At 42.1% G+C, this 22,186-nt stretch overlaps 1 protein-coding gene across 7 annotated transcripts in view; it reads right to left on the reverse strand.

The window, feature by feature from the left end:
- SLC8A1 (solute carrier family 8 member A1) overlaps positions 1 to 22,186 on the reverse strand; it is a 449,736-nt gene that overhangs the window by 351,178 nt on the left and 76,372 nt on the right. For 4 of the 7 annotated variants that reach the window (XM_070798543.1, XM_070798544.1, XM_070798549.1 and 1 more), the window contains one exon: positions 4,592 to 6,423. In XM_070798543.1, the coding sequence (XP_070654644.1) occupies positions 4,592 to 6,423 (1,832 nt within the window). Of the gene's footprint in view, positions 1 to 4,591; positions 6,427 to 22,186 lie in introns of all 7 variants that reach the window. The other 3 variants (XM_070798546.1, XM_070798547.1, XM_070798545.1) reach the window with 1 other exon arrangement.

Raw genomic sequence — 22,186 nt, forward strand, 5'->3', positions numbered from 1 at the left:
AATGAATATGCAGGACTGATCTCCTTTAGGATGGACTGGTTGGATCTCCTTGCAGTCCAAGGGACTCTCAAGAGTCTTCTCCAATACCACAGTTCAAAAGTATCAATTCTTTGGCACTCAGCTTTCTTTATAGTCCAACTCTCACATCCATACATGACTACTGGAAAAACCATAGCTTTTACTAGATGGGACTTTGTTGGCAAAGTAATGTCTCTGCTTTTTAATATGCTGTCTAGGTCATTCATAACTTTTCTTCCAAGGAACAAGCATCTTTGAATTTCATGGCTGCAGTCACCATCTACAGTGATTTTGGAGCCCCAAAAAATAAAGTCAGCCACTGTTTCCACTTTTCCCCATCTATTTGCCATGAAATGATGGGACCAGATGCCATGATGTTAGTTTTCTGAATGTTGAGCTCTAAGCCAACTTTTTCACTCTCCTCTTTCACTTTCATCAAGAGGCTCTTTAGTTCTTCTTCACTTTCTGCCATAAGGGTAGTATCATCTGCATATGTGAGGTTATTGATATTTTTGACAATCTTGATTCCAGCTTGTACTTCATCCAGCCCAGCATTTCTCATGATGTACTCTGCATATAAGTTAAATAAGCACGGTGACAATATACAGCTTTGACGTACTCCTTTTCCTATTTGAAACCAGTCTGCTGTCCCATGTTCAGTTCTAACTGTTGCTTCTTGGCCTGAATTCAGATTTCTCAGGAGGCAGATCAGGTGGTCTGGTATTCCCATCTCTTTCAGAATTTTCCACAGCTGGTTGTGATCCACACAGTCAAAGGCTTTGGCATAGTCAATAAAGCAGAAGTATATGTTTTTCTGGAACTCTCTTGCTTTTTCGATGATCCAACGGATGTTGGCAATTTGATCTCTGGTTACTCTAGCTTTTCTAAATCCAGCTTAAACATCTGGAAGTTGTTCACATACTGTTGAAGATTGGCTTGGAGAATTTTGAGCATTAGTTTGCTAGTGTGTGAGATGAGTACAATTGTGTGGTAGTTTGAGCATTCTTTGTCACTGCCTTTTTTTGGGATTGTAATGAAAACTGACCTTTTCCAGTTCTGCGGCCACTGTTGAGTTTTCCAAATTTGCTGGCATATTGAGTGCATCACTTTCACAGCATCATCTTTTAGGATGTGAAATAGCTCAACTGAAATTCCATCACTGGACAGACCGGTGTTGACAAAGTAAAGTCTTTGCTTTTTAATATGCTGTCTAGGTTGTGGCAACCCACTCCAGTATTCTTGCCTGGAAAAATCCATGGACGGAGGAGCGTGATAGGCTACAGTCCATGGGGTCTCAAAGAGTCGAACACGACTGAGTGACTTTACTATATTGGTCATAACTTTTCTTCCAAGAAGCAAGTGTCTTTTAATTTCATGGCTGCAGTCACCATCTGCAGTAATTTTAAAGCTGAGGGGTATCCATAGTCCTATCCATGTATTTTAGGTTTTTGAGAACGTCATCTCTCAAGATTACCTTTGTAATTGGATGAAATATAAATTCATTTTAAAAGATAAAAACTAAGTTGTGTCTACATACTTCACCTAGACTACATGATGACAAACTCCTTTTAACTTGGATCTGACTGTATGGACCTGACGTTGGAAACAACTACCAGTGGAAAAACAATCCATTAAAAAAAAAAAACAATAGAATAAGGGATCTTTGATAATATTATGTTTTCCCAGATGCATTTTGTTTGAATCTTTGGTGCCTAGATTAAGGCTAAGTACCAGTCACCGCAACAAATTTATTCAAGCAATAGACCTATTAATTATCTTCAAACCTTGTCGGTAGTAAAACTCTATAACACTAAGATGAAAATTCCTTAAAATTTTAAAAAGAAGAAAAAAATGCAAGGATGTACTTTCATTAAACTTATAAATAACATGTTTTGTCATTACTAAAAGTTCATATTTCAACTTACCACATAAAAGATAGGAAGAATTTTACAGCACTATGAGAAGGCAATGGCACCCCACTCCAGTACTCTTGCCTGGAGAATCCCATGGATGAAGGAGCCTGGAAGGCTGCAGTCCATGGGGTCGCTGAGGGTCGGACGCGACTGAGCGACTTCACTTTCACTTTTCACTTTCATGCATTGGAGAAGGAAATGACAACAACCCACTCCAGTGTTATTGCCTGGAGAATCCCAGGGATGGGGGAGCCTGGTGGGCTGCCGTCTATGGGGTCGCACAGTCGGACATGACTGAAGTGACTTAGCAGCAGCAGGAATGGCTATTCATCTAGAATATTCCTAAGAACACATACTAGAGAAGGTGATGGCACCCCACTCCAGTACTCTTGCCTGAAAAATCCCATGGACGGAGGAGCCTGGTAGCTGCAGTCCATGGGGTCTCGAAGAATCGGACACGACTGAGCGATTTCCCTTTCACTTTTCATTTTCATGCATTGGAGGAGGAAATGGCAACCCACTCCAGTGTTCTTGCCTGAAGAATCCCAGGGACGGGGGAGCCTGGTGGGCTGCCGTCTATGGGGTCACACAGAGTTGGACACGACTGAAGTGACTTAGCAGCAGCAAGAACACATACACAGAAATGCTGATAATTCCACTGATTCTTACCAGTTTTCACAAGATATCTAAATTTCTAAAGCTGAAATTTGGCAATATTCCTTCCATAGCAAGAATTAAACCAATATAATGGCATAGGGTGAATGTTTGAAATAGAGCTTGACAGACTAAATTTTACCATCAAACCAGTCTCTTTTTTTCCTTCTTCTACTACACTCTGCCCAAAAGAAATTTATTTATGCTTTGGTAGAAGTCCTGGACACCAGATTAGACAGGGAAAGCTGCCTTTCAAACAAGTACAGAGCCATTATTCTCGAGAGAAAGCAATACTGCATTTTCTGAGAAAACATCCTAGGTAAAATGAGTAAACAAAACAAAATCCCAATTTGGTCATGTTCAAGAGCTACCCTTGTGAATTCATTGAATAACACTCAGTATTCCTTTAATAATATGCAATAGCACTTGTAATCCATGTAAAAGTTTATCTAATACAAGAGGGTTCAATAATTGAAATGATTATGAAATGTAATGAGCAAGAATTCCCAGCAAAGAAATAAAGTTTATGTACTAATGTGGGCAGGACCATAATCAACAGAGGCCTTTGGGAAAATCCGTCCTTGGGTGTGCAGGATATTCATTTCCTATTACCATCTTTCAGTAAAGTATCTGTCCCAAAAAAACATGTCTCACTAAGTGGGATGTTAACAGCATAAGAACCAATGTAAAACAGATATTGAGCAAAAGTTCTCCCCACACACACATCCAAGGAAGGTTATTACAGTCTCTCTTAGATTTCACTGTGACAGCACATGGATTGCCCATCTCTATAAATACAGTGTCAAAGACGTGAAAGACATTGGAAGGCTCTTTTAGGAAAATCTGTTTCCTCTGTACCCCCCTCCCCCATCCTTGTATTTATTTTCTCTACACTTATAGTAGAAGAAATTTCACCTTGAAGAGAACGCACCTGCCATGTCACATGCTATTAACAAGAGTTAACCATTTTGATAACAAACTATATTTTATATTGTTTATCCTGAAATTCCTAAGTTGTCAATGATCCCGTCAACATAATCATTCATTTGAATATTTTCAAATGAATGACTTAAAATGAATGTTTCACTGCAGATATTACAAACAGTTCCTTTTCTTCCATCCTTGCAGTTTGGATATTACTGACTGGGTCATATTTTCTGGTTTGCTTTTGGTGATTGCAGTGCCCCTGGCCTTAGGCAAGGAAGGAGGAAAAGCTCTCTAAACATCCTCTGCCAATGAAGGAATCATCACACAATCAGATATTCTGTGTTACAGTGTTGGCAAATGTCACTGTAAAGTGTCAATAGGAAAACTTAATTGTTTCCCACTTCTTTTCTCTGACCTGCTCCTTGTCATTTCAGACACTTAGAATTTTATTTCTCTCACCATCCCTATGCCAGCAGGGTAAAAGGGTTTGTTTAACCATGTTAGGTAAAATCAGACTAGAACTAAAAAAGAACTTTATGACTTTTCTCCATTGGCATCAAACTGAAAAGGCAGGATTGGTCATTAAGTTATAATTAAGCATTAGCATTTCAGCAGAAACATTAGACCATCACAAAAACAGTGTCAGAGAAAAGCAGCAAAAATCATTTCAGCGAACCCTGGTAGCCAGGAAATTATTTTTGGGCTTTCCCAAATTGACTTTTGCGATATTCCCTTTCTGTGTGTCTGTTATATGATCAAGACAGAATACAAGTTTTTCAACCGATCATTAAGTGCATAAATTTTGTCAGAAGACTCATTTCATCATGATCCATAAACGTACTTAAAAACTGTAAATGCATAAAAGTAAAAAGGAAAACACATTAGGATCTTGACAGATATAGTATATTGATCAGTGGCACATAAGCTAGAAGCTAGGATATTTTGGTATTTTGAAAGTGGTTCTGTATAGTTACCAATCCATTCTTTCTTCACCATTTAGTTTTTTAAAAACACACACATGTTCACACAACCACAGACACACTCAACCACACACATAGGTATAAAAAAAAAGAACTTACACAATTTCATCATTCTGGAACTCGAGCTCTCCGCATGTGTCCTCAAAGTCCTCCCCTCCACCTCTGGCGGTCCCCTCAATGGTCTTATAGGGAACGATAACATTTCCACGTGCTCCAGATGTTCTCAGAACTTTCACCTCCATGATGCCAATGCTCTCACTCACATGAGTCACCGGTTCCTCAAAAGTAAAGATGCCAGCATGGTCATCATCAAAAATAGTCACGGTGGCAGTGGAGGGGGATCCCAGGCAAGCAAGGGTAGAGACATGACTGGCTTCCAGGATGCCGTCTTCCGAGGCTTCCAAAGATACTTTGACGTTGCTGAGATGCACAAGGAAATTCTCATCCTCCTCAAAGATGTCATCATCAATGATGCCAACTCTGATTTCCTTCTGGGTCTCACCAGGCTTAAAGACCACAGTTCCTTCGGTAAATTCGTAATCAGATCCAGCATTGGCTGTGCCATCCTCTGTTCTGAAGTCAACAAACACAGTGTTGGTCAAATCACCACCTCTGCGGATAATGGTCAGGGCTACTGTGCCACAGTTCTCCAGACACTGATATGTCCCTTGTTCAAAGAAGATCTTACTGACAGGGTCATTTTCAGCCACTTCCGTGTTGACCTCATGCATGCTGACAGCTTTCCTGGCTTGGTCTGCTGCATGCCTCTTTAAAATGTTGCCCGCTCCGGTCATCAGGCGGGTAGCTTGAATACGGTAAAACGCTCGACTTTTTTGCTGCTGACTTAAGACTTGGTAATTGGCTAATTCTATTAATTGCTCTATTTCCTTCTCTGGATGCTTCTGCTTGAGTTCCTTCAGAATCCTAGCCATTTCTCGCCTGGCTTCTTCATCATCTTGGTCCCTCTCATCAACCTCCAGAACCAGGGCTCCATCTAAGAAACTGTCAACATGGGAATTGACCACTTTCCCATCCATTTCAATTTCTGTCTTGGAAGATGGCCTGTCTCCTTCGTGTTCAATAATCATTCCCCTCTGCTTGCCAGCCCGATACCTCTTGTAGACATACTTGTAAAACAGAAGCCTCCTGTCTGCCACCCAAGCAAACACAACGCAGATGGGGAAGAAGAAGAAAGTAAGCAAACCTTCCCAGACCTCCACGACCCCAGGGGAGCTGACAGACAAAATGATGTAAAGCCAGGTATAGGCAAAGATGCTCCATGCTGCTGTCACAAAGAACACACGCAGATGCTTGATCTTCCTTGTCTCCCCATCCGGGACGACATACACACAAAGGGCAATGATGATGAACATGTTGAATGCAGCACTCCCCACGATGGTGCTAGGACCAAGGTCTCCTGCAGTGAAGTTATGGCCACACACCTCGATTACTGAAAGGAGAATCTCTGGAGCTGAAGACCCCAGGGCCATCAAGGTCAGGTTGGACACTGTCTCATTCCAGATCCTCACAGTTGTCTTGGTGGTCTCTCCATTGGGTTTCTTTATGGTGATTTCTTTCTCTTGAGACGTGATGACTTCTATAGAGGACATGAACCGGTCAGCAATGATTGAGACTCCAAGAAACATGTAGACCATGGCCACAAAATACACAGTCGCTCTAGCAATTTTGTCTCCAAAGGAAGGGTCCTGGGGCTCCCAAATGGGTAAAATCACCCCCTTCTTACAGTAATAGGAGCCAGTACACTCGCCAGTCTCGTTGCCTTCTCCTTCCATTTCCGTCTCAGCACTTATATGGTCCACATGGGAAAACAAGAGAGCCACCATGGCTATCACGTGAAATCCCATCGACAAGGTGGGTGACAGACTGAACTGCAGCATGCTGGGCAATGGCAGAGTTCCAACTGTCCCAACCTACTGGGGAGAATAAGAAAGGGGGGGTGGGGGAAAAAATCACATCATTAGATCCAGACCCAAAGCACTCGAGTGACCCAATTGTTTATTACATTTACCAATGACTTGTTTATATTTGACTATCACAACATCTACGGTGAATCATGGCTCTAAGAATCCATCTGTGATAAAGCAATCCTTGGTAATGTTTACAGCCCAATCTCTCCACTTGTGGATTTTCTACATGTAGTCCCATTTACTGAGCAATGAGCAATGTACACAGCTGACTTACTGGAAGAAAACGTTCAATTATATCCTTGGCTTGTTGAACACACATGCATGCACGCTGACAGCCAATGAGGAAAAGCACAGAGTTTTGACGCATTAAATAATTTTCTCCTTGTTGCTAAGGCAGATTTTCTTTTAAACTGTGGTTAACACAGTCAACCTTCCAAAAACTGTTTCATTGCCAAAATCACCTTAAGAGTGATGCTATGAAGTTTAGACTCTAAAAATCCTACAAATGCATGACCTGGTAACGATCTTAAATTCTGGGGCACAGTTTACAGTTTACATATTTAATGCAATTGTGTCCTATGGCTCATGAGGGTCACTTGGACTGCAAAATCAAACCAGTCAATTCTAAATGAAATCAACCCTGAATATTCACTGGAAGGACTGATGCTGAAGCACCAATTCTTTGGTCACCTGATGTGAAGAGCTGACTTATTGGAAAAGACCCTGATGCTGGGAAAGACTGAAGACAAAAGGAGAAGAGTGCAATAGAGGATGAGATGGTTGGATGGCATCATCAACTCAATGGACATGAATCTGAGCAAACACTGAGAAATAGTGGACAGGGAAGCCTAGCATGCTACAGTCCATAGGGTTGCAAAGAGTCAGACATAACTTAGCAACTGAACAACAACAAATCTATGGATCTTAGAACCACAGAGAAATCTTCCAGCTTGCCTGCAATCAAAGCTCAGTGGTATTTGCACTTGAAGGGAAAAAAGATCTGTTGTAAGGCAATGTTTCCACACGATAAGTATAGTTTTTAAGAGCATGTTTTGATGACAGCACATTTCCTCCTAATTTTCAGCAACACCAGGTCTTCTGATGCATTAGCAGCTGGGCATCTGGTTCTTCAAGCGCTGCTCTTCATAGCTGTGTACAGATCTCATTCTAGAATCTGCAGGCTGCCCATGGCAGGAAAGGGAGATAAGCAGGCCCAGGTCTGTGCGTGTGTCTTGCCCAGGTCTTGCCTGACAGGCTGTGAAATCAGTGTTACCAGCCATAAAATGTTCCTTCTCTGTGTCAATGTCAGAATTTTCATGGTCATTCTAAAATACACATCAGTTCTATAGAGGACTCAAGTGACCTAAAAATACAGGGGCAATAATTCCAACTAAATTAGCCCAGGTGGCAAAATGACAGTGACCAAAAGTGCCTATGGGATTAAAGGGCTGTAGGAAACTGGGGATATGGCAACAGCATCACTGGTGGGAATCCAGGTTCATGGTGGCTCCACCTACCACTCTGCTCAGGTAACCAAGGTTTGTGCCTCTCCGTGACCTTGTATCACCTCAGATTCCAGGGTTTTGGTGAATGGGGTGGGGGACAATGAAGCAAAGAAGGATCTGCTGCAAGTCAGGGTGACTCTGGTCTGGAAAGCCAGTTATAACATCCAATGACACAGGGATAAGAAGGGTCCTGAGTCAGGTTTTAGTCCTGTGGCCTGACATAAAGGTAGAGCTGGGTTAGACCCCTTCATGGCCTCAGGCTAAGTCACCCCCACATTTGCCTACACTCTCTGCCCTAGGCTTACTGCTGATGGCTTATATTGAAAACTGCACCAGGGCCCAGGAGAAGCCCTACCTGGCCCAGCACATTCTGGCATCACCTAAAGCACCCTCCCCCCCCCCTTTTTTTTTTAAAGCTCATCGCTACAGGGAGATAGCTTTGACATTTTCCTCACACTAAAGAAGACGCAGCAGAGGGCTGTGGTGGTCAGACCCCATTCTAAGTAAAAGGTGGAAAAATAGAAGAAACATATTTTCAAAATATGCAGTTCATGGTCAGTGTATCTACTTGTCCAGTCATGACTTGGCTTGAGTGGGTTGTAGGATCTCTTCTTAAAACAAGGTAACTCTGAACCATCCCTGTAAGAACAGTGGCAGATCTAGTTCTAACTCCCTTGCAGCAATTTATTCCACAGATTTATGAGAGCTGCCCAGACAAATTTTAGGACATGATGGGCTCTCTTCTAGGTCCTGAGAATTCATCAGTGAATTTGTTTTAAAGTCTCTGTCTTTGCAGACCTTATATTCTAACGGGGAGGAAACAAACAAATATAAATGTCAGGTGGTAACAAGCAGTGTAATGGTGGCGGGTAGGGAGCAATTTCAAGAGGACGGGAAGTCTGTATGTTATGGTGTCTGTGCCAGGTTGTATGTGTCAGTATGCGCGCACACATGGAATGCAGGATTTTATAATGGACAGTTTAAGGAAGGCCTCTCTGATAAGGCGCCATTTGAGCAAAGTCCTGAAGGAAGAAGAGGCCCAAGCTTTGTGGATACTTGCAGGAAGAGAATTTCAAGTTAGGTACAAAGACCTTGATGAGAATTGTGCTTTGCATAGTCTAGGGACCAGGAAGAAACCTGTGTGGCCTGTGTGGTGACAGAGAAGTGATGGAAAGAAGCAGGGCTCAGGAGCTGGGAACTCAGTAGGGACAGATCATGAGGGCCACTGAGGCCACTGTAAGACATTGGCATTGACTGTGAGGGATTTGGGAATCACAGGGAGATTCCAATCATAAGTGTGAGATGAGCTGATTTATCTTTTAAAATAATCTCTCTGCTGGTTCACTGAAGAACAGACTATAAAGACAAGAGGAGAAAAAAGGAAGCCTGCACTTGCCTATTATTTAAAAAAAAAAAAAGTCTGATCAAGGCAATGATCCCAATGCCTTGCAGGTATATAAAATGATATAGTAAAGATCTAAAGTTTAAAAAAGAGAAATAAACATTTGCAGTGATCCTTTTGGAAGATTTGCAACTTAAAACATTTTGGTAACCTGTAAGGATCAGAAAGGTTAAGAATTTGCTCAGAAGGAACAGTACAGAACACACAGAGCCTACCCAAACAGACACAAAGTTGCTCCTGTCTCCAGGGTGGATAGAATGAACCACTCCCTTGAAATTGCTGCCAAAGCTCATCATTCCATTCCTCACATCTCAGCCAAAACAAACCTCCCAAAATGCAGATCACACTCTCTCACTCCCCTTAAAACTCTTCATGGCCTACTGCCCTGAAGACAAATGCAAACCCCCTCAATAGGCTATTTAGACCTTTCAGGATCTGGCCTTTGAGTTCTAAAATATGGGAATTCTCTCAATTTCCTGAACAGGACGGCACTTTCTTACCTCCAGGTCTTTGCATATTGTGCTTTCTGTGCCCTGAACTATTTTCCTTCTTTGAAGCACATTTCAAAATGACACCACAGCAAATCACAAATCACAGCTGACTGCCTGAGATGGTAATCCCAGGCTCCATTATTGAACACTGTCCCAGACACCATGGTAAATTTTTTACATCTATCTATATCTAATTATTATATCTAATACTTCCAGGAACCAGCACTGCCCTGTTATACAACTCCTAATGTTGCCATGTCCATTAGAGTCTGTGTGAATAGCACCCCTAACAATATACCGTAAGCCTGTTTGTAGGTGGAAAGACTGAGGTTCAGACAGGTTACATCCTTGCTGAAAGTCAGACAGTAACTAAGATTCAAAGCCCGGTCTGTCTGAAACTGATGTAATCCCCTGCTCTATTCTACCACACCTGAGAGTGCATATAGTGACCTTTTGAGAACGATTAGATTTGGGCTTAGACTAGCTCAGTGGAAAACCTCTTGGCTTCTATGTGGGGATAGGTAGCAAAAGTCCCATGAAAGGTTTCCAACAAGCCTAGTTTTATCTTATGGATGGCAGACTGACATGGACACATATCTGCAGCTGGGAGGTAACCTGTGGGCTGGAATGTTCCTGGAGACAACTGGCTCCCACTCTCCTGCCTTTTAGCAATTACCTGACAACCTCTTCTGCAAATACTCTCAGGGCAATCTCTTCAGTCTTCCAAGTAGAAGCCCTGCCCCAACCAACATCTCCCAATATGCTGCCAGCCAAAAGGGTATCAATGTCTCAGGGTGGACAGAGCAGTAAAAAAAAAAAAAAAAAAAAAAACCATCATCGGTATTACATAAAAAGGAAGGGGACTTCTGAGGTTAACTCAAAAATGTCACAATTATATTCAAAAGATGGTTTCACAGTAGTCTAATTTGTGAGGTCAGTGGACCAAAAAACACTGCTATAGCTTATTGGTCATGAAGCAACTGGAAAGAACTCTCTGGACTTCAGTTTCTTTCTTTATTAAATTAACACCAAATCTAAATGCTTGTGAGGATATGGAGTTTCTTTACCACTGAGCCACCAGTGAAGCCCTGAGGATGTGGGTTAGGTGTCATCAAAAAATGAGTCCTGCTTCATTTTTTCCCCTCCATGTTTTGTCTCAATTCTGATGCCTCAGATGCAAACAGATCTGACTCTCGCCACTGTCTCCTCAAATATTTATTTCTATGAAAATTAAGCAGCAAATAGTAGCTGTTGATGTATTAGTCTGCTGCCTGACCTTCTAATCTTTCACCCTGATCTACTGAACTCTGAACAAGAGGTAGTCTGATCTTCACAGTGGTTTCAGAAAGCCCTTACATCCAGGGCCAGTTCTTACTTAGGAATGTTCATTACATCATCCAAATGAGCCTTCAGCACAGTAGCAAGAATACTCACATTATCTTCTGCTCACTATTTATTTTAAAACAAACCAAAGAGCCCCAGCACCTATAGATGACAGACCTGAACGTCACGGACAAAGGACGGTGAACAGGTATCACACTGAGTGAGCCCACCCCTCTATGGCAAAGGGACAGGTCACAGAAATGGATGCATGTACTCGCCAGACAGATCTTCATCAAACTGCCACAGCAGAGGTTCAAGGAGTAGTTAGGTAGCACAGCAGTGGGAGCTTTAGTGGTTCTGACTGCAAGGAGAACCAGCTCAGAGAGGAAACACCTCTGGCATTCTCACCAGTTCTGTGCTTGAGGTGGCCTAGTCTCATTCTGCTGATCAGCAGCTGGGGTTTTTCCAAGGAACTCCTTGACTCTCCATCAAGACCTGGAATCCCCACCTCTGTAATTCTTGCTGACTGAAAGCCTCAAAACTAAGCAATGAATCTGTTTCTAAGGCAACAGTAAAGCAACCACGAATTCTCATCCACTACAAATGCAAGCACTTCCAAATGCTTCTAGACAAAGATGATGCCAGAGGATGCCCTTCTTTATCTGATCATCCACTGAGGGTGCCAGTTACCGTTCTGGCCCCCACCCTCAGGCCATCAGGCCATGGCCACACTTCACCAAGGAGCTCCTTCGGTGCCCACAGCAACTCTCTGCTATTACTTTATTTTTTCCCCAAAGAGAGAGTTTCTACTTTTCTTCCTAAAAAATGAGGACAGGTCCTCTGGGAGACAAGCAGTTAGACATCACGTAAGGGGCTCAAGCCCCCTGCCCAGACTTAAAAGACTACAGGGGCCCTGTCCCATGTCAGAAAACACCCTCTTCATTCATCAAAGGTAGCAGCTGGGGTGATGGTCAGGCAACGTGGCCAAAAAGGAAAGATGACTTCAGAATTTAGGATAATAAAAATGTTACTGAAAAGTCATGAGACCCTTTTCCCCTTATTTTGTTTTTCTATATAGAACTTATTACTTTTTATTGAATTATGGTTGATGTCCAATGCTGTGTTTATTTCTGCTACACAGAAAAGTGATTTGGTTATACACATACATGCATTCTTTTTTATATTATTTTCCATTATGGTTTATCCCAGAATATTGAATGTAGTTCCGCATGCTATACAGTAGGACCTTGCTGTTTATCTATTCTATATGTAACAGTCTGTATCTCCTAATTTCAAATTTTCAATCTCTCCCCCAATTCCTCCCCCCTTGGGAACCACAAGTCTGTTCTCTATCTCTGTAAATCTCAGAACTTACTACTTTTTATACATTATGTACTTTATTTAACAGTTCTGCTTATTCTCTCTCTCTCTCATAGATGTCAACTCTGTAAGGGTAGGGATTTCTGTCTCTTTTGTTCACCCAGTTCCTCGAGCATACCCTGCTACATGGAAGATGCATGGCACCTGCTTTTATTAAATGAATAAAATACTTCTCAATTGGCCTTGTGCTGATTCATCAAATCTCTGATGTGGAATCAGAATCCAGGTGCTGGACCTAGACATATGCATTTAGAAATGTCCCCTAGGTAAGATGGATACCCCTAAAGTGACCAAAGGCCGGTATCAGACTGAAAAGCCACAATCAATATGCTGTAGGAGAAGAATGAAGAACGGCAACACCTTTTCGTTTGTTTTCACTACAGAGATTAACAATACTGTTCTTTCCTAGCAAAGAGCTCCTTACTGAGGTACTTCATGCAAAATAACCTTCTCATGCTGCCCCTCCTTTCCACCTGAATAAATGTCTGTAGTTTACATCACCTCATCCAGAGATTTTCACCTTTCCCTTGCCCATCTCCTGCTGCCCCACCCCCAAGGAAGGCTTTTGTAAGCACTCCCATTCATCACGTGACAAGGAAAGATGATCCATTTAGGGGATCATCAGCTAAAATCTGAGGTCGGAAATCCCTCCAAAGGCATGCAAAAATCTCAAGGTTTTTCCATTCAGTCAGGAGAAAAAAAAAATGGTTAATGAAATCCTAGCAGTGAACAACCAAAAACTAAAATAAAAAAAGGCAATCCAAAAAGCTGCAGAGAATGATACCAAATTTTAGCCCAACAAGTAACTTAATACTTAGCTCTAATGACAATAAATCATTTTTTAAAAATAATCTCAACACTGCCCACAAATGTATAGTCTTGGGGTCAAAACATGTTTATCTTTTGATTTTTTAACTGGTAAGTAATCCAAAGAAATGGGAAAACAACACATTCATTCACAAGTTTGCCAAGCTTCTCTTAGCCACTCATATGTGCCAGATACTGTGTTTTAAAGACATATAAGATGATATTCCCCAAAGAAGCTCACATTCTAGTAAGTCATTACAAGAGACAAGGAGTGAGTCTTGCTTTCCAGAAGACAGAACTCTTCCATAACTAGGGAATCATGGAAGAGGAGAGACTTTTCAGGCATTCAGACAGTAAGACCATGACCACACCTGGATGCCCTCAAAGTGGACCACCTCATTTCCAGGTTAACATACCTGGGGTCTTGGGGTCATACAAGTGGGCTTCTAGAAACCTCCAACTGCTCCATCTACAGTCTTGCAACCAAAAGATTTCAAATGTAGTGAACTCCCAGAAGGGAGCCTCAGATCATCTCTTCCAAGAAGCTTTCAGGGGTCTCATGTTGGACAATAGCAACTATTTCAGGTACCATCCACCCTGAAAAGAGCAACCTTTCCTGATGTTTGACCTTACACTGAAAAAAAATGAGGTCATATGTGTGCATTTATTTCTGGGTCACCAAAAAAGATCTCCTACCTAAAAATATTTCCCACACTAGCTTGTTGACATTATGCCTTCAGACATTTGAGTGAAGTATAACCCTCCTGGTATTCCTAGTTCTAGAGAGCAGACCACTTATTTGTTCTCAAGCATTGATTGAACGGCTTCTAGTGCAAAGCACAGACCAAACACTGTGGGGATTACAAAGAGGACTGATTCCTGGTCCCTGTTCCTGATAAATTTATAGTCTTCAAGTGGTATTTACTCAAATGACCATGAATAGGAGAAAGAAGATGGAAAATTCCATAAAAGGAAGGGACTGGAAAAAACAACAGAAGCCAGAGACAGTAAGGGCATTTCAGAAGGAAGCAATGATGTGACTAAAGGCATAGAACAATACTTCTTCAACTTCACTTCACCTAAGGATCTTCTGGAAAATTCATGAAAGTGAAGATAACTGGACCCTATTATTGGGTATACAGTAGATCTAAAGAAAACAGTGTAAGTGTTAATTGCTCAGTCGCATTCAATTCTTTGTGACCCCATGGACTGTAGCCTGCCAGGCTCCCCTATCTGTGGAATTCTCCAGGCAAGAATACTGGGGTGGGCAGTCATTCCCTTCTCAAGGGATTCTTCCTGACCCAGGGATTAAACCCGGGTCTCCTATATTCCAGGCAAATTCTTTACCTGCTGAGCCACGAGGAAAGCCCTGTAGCTCTAAAGAGGAAACCTCAAATTTGAATTTTAAGAAGCATCGTAGGTGATTCTGATGTAGGTGGTCTTGGCACTGGTAGGACGGGTAGCAATGCATAAAAGGCAGAACTGGGTAGGAAGGCAGAACTAGCTTGAAGGGCATCAGCATGTTTAGCAAACACAGACTAGAGAGGAAAAGGACTTAAACAAAGTCCTTGATGTAAGATGGTGCTTACATATTAGAAGATAACATTTGTTGTAATATCAGTATGATGCTGATGTGAAATAGTATATCAGATGGGCTCTCATCACAAACTGGGACTCCAGACAGCACTAAAATAATGAAGTCCCAGGATTTCCCTCAGGACTTCCCTGGAAGTCCAGTGGATAAGATTCCATGCTTCCAATGCAGGGGGCACAGGTTCAATCCCTGGTTGGGGAACTAGGATCCCACATACTATGTAGCATGGCCAAAAAATAAAAATGGTGAGTGTGTAGGGGAGGGAAGAGAGAAGAGGGCAGAGAAAAATGGACCCTAATTGGAGATTACAAGGGTCCTCCAAAGAGGAGATTAAATCATTGAGAGTAACATACATACTTCATAATTTTGGCAAGGGCTTGCTCTGCTTTCCTCAAAGAGAAACAGCTAAGGATAGCTAGGAACCTACATAGACACAGGGCAAAGGAGCAAATCCATGGAAATCTTCAGTTCGGTTCAGTTGCTCAGTCATGTCCAGCTCTTTGCAACTCCACAGACTGCAGCACGGCAGGCCTCCCTGTCCATCACCAACTCCGAGACCACTCAAACTCATGTCCATGGAGTCGGTGATGCCATCCGACCATCTCATCCTCTGTCGTCCCCTTCTTCTCCTGCCTTCAATCTTTCCCCGCATCAGGGTCTTTTCAAATGAGTCAGTTCTTCACAGCAGGTGGCCAAAGGATTGGAGTTTCAGCTTCAGTATCAGTCCTTCCAATGAATATTCAAGACTGATTTCCTTTAGGATGGACTTCAGGTTGGATCTCCTTGCAGTCCAAGGGACTCTCAAGAGTCTTCTCCAACACCACAGTTCAAGAGCATCAATTCATCGGCACTCAGCTTCCTTTATAGTCCAACTCTCACATCCAAACATGAATACTGGAAAAACCATAGCCTTAACTGGATGGACCTTTTTTGGCAAAGTAATGTCTCTGCTTTCTAATATACTGTCTAGGTTGCATAACTTTTCTTTCATGGAGCAAGTATCTTTTAATTTCATGGCTGCAGTCACCATCTGCAGTGATTTTGGGAGCCCAAAAAATAGTCTGCCACTGTTTCCACTGTTTCTCCATCTATTTGCCATGAAGTGATGGGACCGGATGCCATGATCTTTGTTTTCTGAATGTTGAGCTTTAAGCCAACTTTTTCACTCTCCACTTTCACTTTCATCAAGAGGTTCTTTAGTTCTTCTTCACTTTCTGCCATAAGGGTGGTGCCATATGCATATCTGAGGTTATTGATATTTCTCCCAGCAATCTCAACTCCAGCTTGTGCTTCATCCAGCCCAGCGTTTCTCATGATGTACTCTGCATAAAAGTTAAATAAGCATGGTGACAATATACAGCCTTAACATACTCTTCTTCCTATTTGGAACCAGTCTGTTGTTCCATGTCCAGTTCTAACTGTTGCTTCCTGACCTGCATACATATTTCTCTAGAGGCAGGTCAGGTGGTCTGGTATTCCCATCTCTTTCAGAATTTTCCACAGTTGGTTGTGATCTACACAGTCAAATGCTTTGGCATAGTCAATAAAGCAAAAGTAGATGTTTTTCTGGAACTTTCTTGCTTTTTCAATGCTCCAGCAGATGTTGGCAATTTGTTTTTTTTTTTTTTTTTTTTTTTAGTATTTATATTTTATTTTATTTTATTTTATTTTTTTTTAAATTTTTTATACACATGCTCCCCATCCTGAACCCTCCTCCCTCCCAACCTCCCCATACCATCCCCCTGGGCCTTCCCAGCAATTTGTGATCTCTGTTTCCTCTGGTTTCTAAAACCAGCTTGAACATCTGGAAGTTCACGATTCATGTATTATTGAAGCCTGGCTTGGAGCATTTTGAGCATTACTTTACTAGTGTGTGAGATGAGTGCAATTGTGCAGTAGTTTGAGCATTCTTTGGCATTGCCTTTCTTTGGGATTGGGATGAAAACTGATCTTTTCCAGTCCTGTGGCCACTGCCAAGTTTTCCAAATTTGCTGGCATATTGAGTGCAGCACTTTCACAGCATCATCTTTCAGGATTTGAAATAGCTCAACTGGAATTCCATCACCTCCACTAGCTTTGTTCGTAGTGATGTTTCCTAAGGCCCCCTTGACTTCACATTCCAGGATGTCTGGCTCTAGGTGAGTGATCACACCATGGTGATTATCTGGGCTGTGTAGATCTTTTTTGTATAGTTCCTCTGTGTGTTCTTGCCACCTCTTCTTAATATCTTTTGCTTCTCTGGGAGTCTTCAGAGACCTTTCAATCAGGTTCCATTCACAAGCTCTGAACAGACGTCAACAATACGCAGAAACATAAAACCCAAACTGGACCTCCTAGGTGGTGAGGAAAGTTGTGCTCTTTAAATGAGAGGTGTGTATGGAGCCTCACCATGTTCCCTTCAACTCAAGAGTAAATCTTTGAAGTCACTCTTCTGGCTTTGTAGTCTGTCTCTTGGGACTGGGGATGTTTAATACAGAATTCAGTTTCACGCCATGCAGTAGGAACATGTACAACACCGTAAAAAGAAAATCTTTTTAACAAAAAAATTTCTGGTTATGTGAGCAAGCTGGTGAATTTCATCAGCTTTTTTCCCTGAGTCATTAAGCTTCATCTTCAAGTAGATTGTTTTTCGGGGATGGGAATTTATCAATTGAAAGTTTGTAGGTCTTTCAAATTTTCGTGCAATGTCACAAAGCACAATCCTTTAAAGAATAAGATGCCCTTGAGGAGAACAGAAATAGAAAGTAAAAAGAAATAATTTTTTCAAAGCCCCCCAGGTTGGGGGCTTTCCTGGTAGTTCAGTAGTAAAGAATCTGCCTGCCAATGCAAGAGACACGGGTTCAATCCCTAAGCCGAGAGGATCCCACGTGCCACAGTGCAACTAAGCCACTGCACCACAACTACTAAACATGTGCTCTGGAGCCTGGGAGCCACAACTGCTGAGCCCATGTGCTGCAACTTCTGAAGCCTACATGCCTTAGAGCCCATGATCAGCAACAAGAGAAGCGACCGCAACGATAAGCCCATGTGCCACATGTAGAGTAGTCCCCTGCTCACCATAACTAGACAAAAGCCCCAACAAGGACTCAGCACAGCCAAAAATAAACATTTGCTTTTAAAATTCAAGTTGATTGATGCTCAGACAATAGTGACTCTTCATCAACATTCTATGTTCTAATTTTCTAAAGTTCCTGACAATAGATGCAGTGACATAGCTCTGAGTGTAAATATAACAAATCCATTCTTTTTTAATGGAAGCAGCTTAGAAAGGAACTAACCAAATTTTTATTTAGAGAAATAAAGCAAATAGCTTTTCAGGAGGTAAAATGTGAACTTTTTATACAAATCCCTGAGCACAGTTTAGGAAACATGCAGTTTACTAAGTAAGGAATCTAATGAACATGTCCTTCAAACCAGGGCTCCTCAACCTCTGCCATCTAAAGCCTGATGTTCTGAGATGGAGCTGATGTAATAATAACAGAAATAAAGTGCACATAAATGCAATGTGCTTTAATCATCTTGAAACCATTCCCCTCTACCCCCTACCTTGGTCCATGGAAAAACTGTCCTCCATATAATCAGTCCCTGGTGCCAAAAAGGATGGGGACCACTGTTTTAAACCAATCCCATACACCTGTATTTGAAGAACTATTTATATATTGACTTATGGTTTTAATTTTAGTAACTACGCTATGACTATTATTGTCTTTTTGTGATAGGTTGAGGATTAGATAGGAGCTTTTGAAAAAGAGAAAAAATTCAGTGGAGAAGGAAAGACTCATCATGTAACCATTTTATTAACAAGTAAGATAGTCACTCCTGCCTATTAAGTCTTTGCGTAAGCAAGGATTGTTTTCACCAGTATCAGTGGTTAATGAGAGAACATGTATTCATTCATTCAACAAACACTGAATGTCTATTATGCATCTGGCAAAGTATCGGGGGCTAGAACCATGAACTAAACAGACAATCTCTCTCCTCCCAGAATTTATTATCTAGCTAGGAAGACAGATGAGAGATGTTAATTTAAACTGTTACAAACAGAAACACTTATTTAAATTGTTACAGAAAGAAGCATTTATTAATTGATAAATCCTATAAAGGAAAAGGCAATGGCACCCCACTCCAGTACTCTTGCCTGGAAAATCCCATGGACGGAGGAGCCTGGTAGGCTGCAGTCCATGGGGTCCCTGAGAGTTGGACACAACTGAGCGACTTCACTTTCACTTTTCACTTTCATGTATTGGAGAAGGAAATGGGAACCCACTCCAGTGTTCTTGCCTGGAGAATCCCAGGGACCGGGGAGCCTGGTGGGCTGCTGTCTATGGGGTCATAGAGAGTCGGACACGACTGAAGTGACTTAGCATAGCATAGCATAAAGGAAAAACACAGTCCTAGGAGAGTAAGTCAGAGAAGGCAATGGCACCCCACTCCAGTACTCTTGCTTGGAAAATCCCATGGACGGAGGAGCCTGGTAGGCTGCAAACCATGGGGTCCCTAAGAGTCAGACACGACTGAGCGACTTCACTTTCACCTTTCATTTTCATGCATTGGAGAAGGAAATGGCAACCCACTCCGGTGTTCTTGCCTGGAGAATCCCAGGGATGGCTGAGCCTGGCGGGCTGCCGTCTATGGGGTCGCACAAAGTCGGACAGGACTGAAGCGACTCAGCAGCAGCAGCAGCAGCAGCAGCGGCAGGAGAGTAAGTAATGGAAGGCCTGACCTACTAGGATATTAGGGAAGGCTTTGCTGATGAAATAACATCTGAGCCAAAATTTTTTAAAAGACACTCAGCAAGAAGCCAGGCTAAAGGTTGCTGGAGTGCAAGGCCTTAGGCTGACACTTCTGTAATTACCCTTCTCAGTAATGGGATTACTCACAGACCTACCTTCTTAGATACGCTGGGGTATGAGATCATGTTTAGAAAATTCTAAAAACAGCTTCTGAAATTTTATATGAGAATCTCCCCCTCTGAGATCACAGCCACACAGTGAAAATTAACTGCATTCTACCACACTGCTGGGGACAGTACTATAGACAGAAGGGTCATTGGTCTTGGGGCCAAAAGAAACGAGTGCTGGTCTTGGCTCTCACTGACCAGTCATGTGGCCTTGGACAAGTCGTTTTCCTTTTCTCAGCTTGATCTGTAAAATCAAGGAATTTTGCAGATAGCCCAAAGCTATGATATCCTAATTCCTCACTTTGGCATTCAAGGTCATCATCCATTATACATCACCTGTCTAACTTGCCACATTTATTGTTCCTGGTAGATAGCTGAGCTACGAACTGAAAATTACCCAAATACACACCCTGTTTTCCTTTCTCATGCTTTATCTACCTGTCCTCCATGACCCATTTTGAATATTCAATTCCCCTTCAGAAAACTGCTTTTACTGCTAGGAAAGCCCCTAAAAGTCTTCTAATGTTGCCCCTTCCTCCCTTTTCCCTGCAAGAAAACTCAGGCTATGAGAACTTAAAAGACTTTTTCTCCAAAGCCACGCATTTCAGAAGTGACAAAGCTAAGCTCTAAAACAAGGTCTCTGAGTTTCTAGGCCAGCTCTCTTCCCATGACACCAACCCCAATTGCTTGGAATCCTGCAGCCCCTAGGTGACTGGTGTGTTTCTCTTAAGATCTGTGTCTCGAGGGTTAGGAAGCTATGGCCAACTGGTCAAATTTAGCCTGCCATCTGTCTTGATGATGCCTATTTTTTTAAATATATTTTGAAATGATTGAAACATTTTTAAAAAGCACTGTTTCATATGGGAAAATTACACAATGCTCAAATTTCAGTGTAAGTAAAAAACCGTTTTATGGAGCACAGCACGTCTGTCATGGCTGCTTTCACATTTTGACAGCAGTGTTGAGTAGCTATGACAGGCCCTGTGGTCCACAAAGCCAAAATTATTTACTCTGTGGCCCTTCACAAAACAGTTCTGTGAGGGTTCAGGATGGGGTTACACATGTACAACCATGCCTAATTCATCTCCATGTATGGCAAAAGCCACCACAATATTGTAAAGAAATCAGCATCCAATTAAAATAAATTAATTAAAAAACAAAACAAAACAGTTCTGTGACCTTTGGTGCAGCCATTGTGTGTGTCCTTATCTTCCGGCTCTCCAAGACAACCTTCCACAATCAGAATGTCCCTGTGAAGGCACACAGGTAGGGACAGTCATCCCTCAAGCAGTAAGGACCAATCCTCATTGAGCACTCAGGTGCTATAGGCAGTTCCAGACGTTTTGTAAGTATTAATGTATTATTCCTCACAAAAACCCCATAAGGCTCTCTACTATTATTATTCCCATTTAACAGATGAAGATCCCTGGGGTCAGGAAGACCACCGGAGAAGGAAATGGCAACCCACTCCAGTACTCTTGCCTGGAAAATCCCATGGACAGAGGAGCCTACAGTCCATGGGACTGCAAATAGTTGGACACGATTAAGCAACTTCACTTTCACTTTCACCAGACTAATAAAATGAGGCACAGAGAAGTTAAGGACCTTGCACAATGTTAAATATGCCATTTGTTGAATTCAAACAAACATTAAAGCTAATATGACATGCCTGTTGCCTGGAGGACGACGTGGCGACCCACTCCTGGATTCTTGCCTGGAGAATCCCATGCACAGAGGAGCCTAGCGGGTTACAGTCCATAGTGGGTTGCAAAGAGTCAGACGTAACTAAGCACGCATGCACGATATGCCTGCTGACCTCAGAGAACTGTGGTCTGAGTGCCATAGCATCCTTCATTGCATTCATCAATATCCTTGATCTAGAAGCAAAGTCATCATTCTCTTTCCATCTGAGGAAATCACTGCTAGACATCCAGGGACCCCTGAGATCAGAAAACACAGGCACATGTCTAGGGCCTGCTATTAACATATTATCAAAGAACAAGAGAGATGTAACTTTGGTGAAATAATTTCAGAGTCACACATCTGGATCCAACTACATCTCATTTCATTCTATGAATTCATTTAATTTCATATGGCCTCCATTTGCTTATTTCTCTCTCTCTCTCTCTCTCTCTCTCTATATATATATATATATATATAAACTAAACTAAGCTAAGCTAAGCTAAGTCACTTAAGTCGTGTCCGACTCTGTGTGACCCCATAGACGGCAGCCCACCAAGCTCCCCCATCCCTGGGATTCTCCAGGCAAGAACACTGGAGTGGGTTGCCATTTCCTTCTCCAATACATCAAAGTGAAAATTCAAAGTGAAGTCACTCAGTCGTGTCCGACTCTTAGCGACCCCA

Source organism: Bos indicus, chromosome 11 (assembly GCF_029378745.1).
Source record: "Bos indicus isolate NIAB-ARS_2022 breed Sahiwal x Tharparkar chromosome 11, NIAB-ARS_B.indTharparkar_mat_pri_1.0, whole genome shotgun sequence".
NCBI classification, from domain to species: Eukaryota; Metazoa; Chordata; class Mammalia; order Artiodactyla; family Bovidae; genus Bos; species Bos indicus.